The 2,348-nt window shown below is 44.0% G+C and overlaps 1 protein-coding gene across 1 annotated transcript; it reads left to right on the forward strand.

Annotated features, from left to right (window-relative positions):
* The first annotated feature begins 717 nt into the window (after positions 1–717).
* LOC141655145 (uncharacterized) lies at positions 718–2,073 on the forward strand. The gene has a single exon (XM_074462236.1). It carries the CDS (start codon positions 718–720, stop codon positions 2,071–2,073), a length of 1,356 nt encoding a protein of 451 aa, XP_074318337.1.
* Positions 2,074–2,348: the final 275 nt, after the last annotated feature.

The raw sequence follows: 2,348 nt of genomic DNA on the forward strand, positions 1-2,348 counted from the left end.
GAGTTGTGTGATTAGTCGACCCGTTTAAATGTTTTAAAAATGTGGTGATCCATTCGGGGTGGTGAGCGATTATTGAGCGGTATGATATGAGCGTGTATGGGATAGCAGGATGAGTCATCACGTGGCGTTAGAAGTCTTCACCTGTGGTCGACGATGTTTTGTAGCTTTGATAGTTTTAGCAGAGACCGTCGAGAATCTTGTATTTCTTTTTATCAGTTTGGAATTGCTATGTAATCACTTTAAACTTTATTTACTTTTAAAGTTGTTTCGTTATTGTCTTATGAATATCATGCCTCGGGTAACCGAGATGGTGGCATCCTTATACCTGAGTGGTCTTGGTAAGGCACTTGGAGTATGCGGGTGTTACACTTACCATATTTCTGATATGGGAGAAGATTGCAAGAAGGAAATCAGAGGGGCAAGAAAGAGAAAATGCTGTACAGATGCTGGGGATTATATCATACCTGAATCAGCAAAGCAATCTATGGAGGAGGCTAAGGAGTATCTGCGCAAGATGGCGAAGAGAAGGTGTTGGTCACCTGCAAATACAGTGGAAGAACAGATGCAGCCCACGTGGGGTTTCAGAGTTCATGTTGAAGACGTAGTGATGGTGGAGTCAAGTGATTCCTCACTCCCATCTGTGAATGGAGGGGGATTTGATCCGGATGATGATGGCTTTGCGGAGGTTGGGCTTTCACAACCTCCTCACTCACCATGATGGGACTTGTATGGAATTGTAGAGGTCTCAATAATACGCTCGCTCCTACAATTCCAAAAATAAGAGCGTTGGTAGGTACTAAGTTTTATGATTTCCTGTTTTTAGTTGAAACTAAATGTAATGTTAGTAGGGTTTCTCCGTTGTTTAGGTCTTTTGGTTTTGATAAGTCTTTTGGGGTTGATGCGGTGGGAGCATCGGGAGGGCTTTGGGTGGGATGGAGGAAGGAGTCTCGGATGTCGGTTGTCAAGGCTTGTAATCATTTTATTATCCTCTTGGTTAAAAAGTATAATGGTTTAGATTGGTATCTCGTGCTCTTTTATGGTGCGCCTTGTGTGAGTTTGCGTGCTTCGGTGTTGCACGAGGTGGAGAAATGGCTTGAGTCTTGTAAGGCCCCCTTCCTAATGGTGGGGGATTTTAATCAAGTTGAGTACCGATGTGATAAATTAAGTTTGAGTCAAAGGGCTATAGGAGGGGCGGATGATTTTAACTTATGGAAAATTCGTAATGAACTCTTGGATATACTGTTCAAAGGACCACGTTTCACGTGGTGCAATAATCGTAAGGGTGAGAAGCGAGTTTATGAGCGAATTGATAAGGCCTATGGATCAAAGGATTGGTTTACTTTTTTCCCTAATACTGGTATCAAACATTACCCAATCCAAATTTCGGATCATGCACCTATTGAAGTGGATCTGAACCTTGTGGATGCAAAAGGAAGTAGACCATATAAGCTTGATGCCTGGGTCTTAGAACATGAGGAATGCATGGAGAAGATTCGGAATGAGTGGAGGAGGACTGTCATAGGATCACCGGCGTACCAAGTGAATAGGAAATTAGCTAGAATAAGGACGTGTGCTAAACATTGGGCTCTAGATAAACGTGCTGAATGGCGCATGAAATGGGAAGAATTCGATCAAAAATTGGAGCAGGGGATGTCTTTAGCCATCGCCGGAAATGGGGATGAGGAATATTCTGCAGTGAATGAGGAAGTGACGGAGTTTGCAAGGGCGGCGGCGGCTTTCTGGAAACAAAGGGCGAAGGTTAAATGGATGGTTGATGGGGATACATGCACCAAATACTTCTTTAATTGGGTTAAAGGTCGGGCAGGCAGAAATCACATCCATGGGATTAAAGGATCGGATGGAATTTGGTATTATGATATGGATCACATTCGAAATGAATTCCAGAATACCTTTATGGATCTCTTTTTATCCTCAAATGGAAATGTGGAGTGGCGAGACCACTCTGCATTCGAGGACTTGCTTCAGCCTCTTGAGCACTCGCTATCCCAAGATGATATGGATCGTCTTTGCAGGCCTTTTACAACCAAGGAGGTGCGCACTGCGGTTTTTTAAATGGGTGCGCTCAAAGCTCCGGGACCTGATGGTATTCCTGCTGTCTTCTTCCAAAGGTGCTGGTCTATGGTCAAAGGTGATGTTACGAAGGCTGTCTTGTCCGTTCTAAATTCTGGCAGGGTGCTTCGGGAACTTAATAGGACCTTCATCACTCTTATTCCAAAGAAAGAGAGCCCGGAAGGAGTTTCGGATTACCGCCCTATTAGCCTCTGTAATGTGACGATGAGGATTGTGACAAAATGTATTGCTAATCGCTTGGCAAGGGTGATGGGTTC

The sequence above is a fragment of the Silene latifolia genome, chromosome 5 (genome assembly GCF_048544455.1).
Source record: "Silene latifolia isolate original U9 population chromosome 5, ASM4854445v1, whole genome shotgun sequence".
Taxonomy (NCBI): Eukaryota; Viridiplantae; Streptophyta; class Magnoliopsida; order Caryophyllales; family Caryophyllaceae; genus Silene; species Silene latifolia.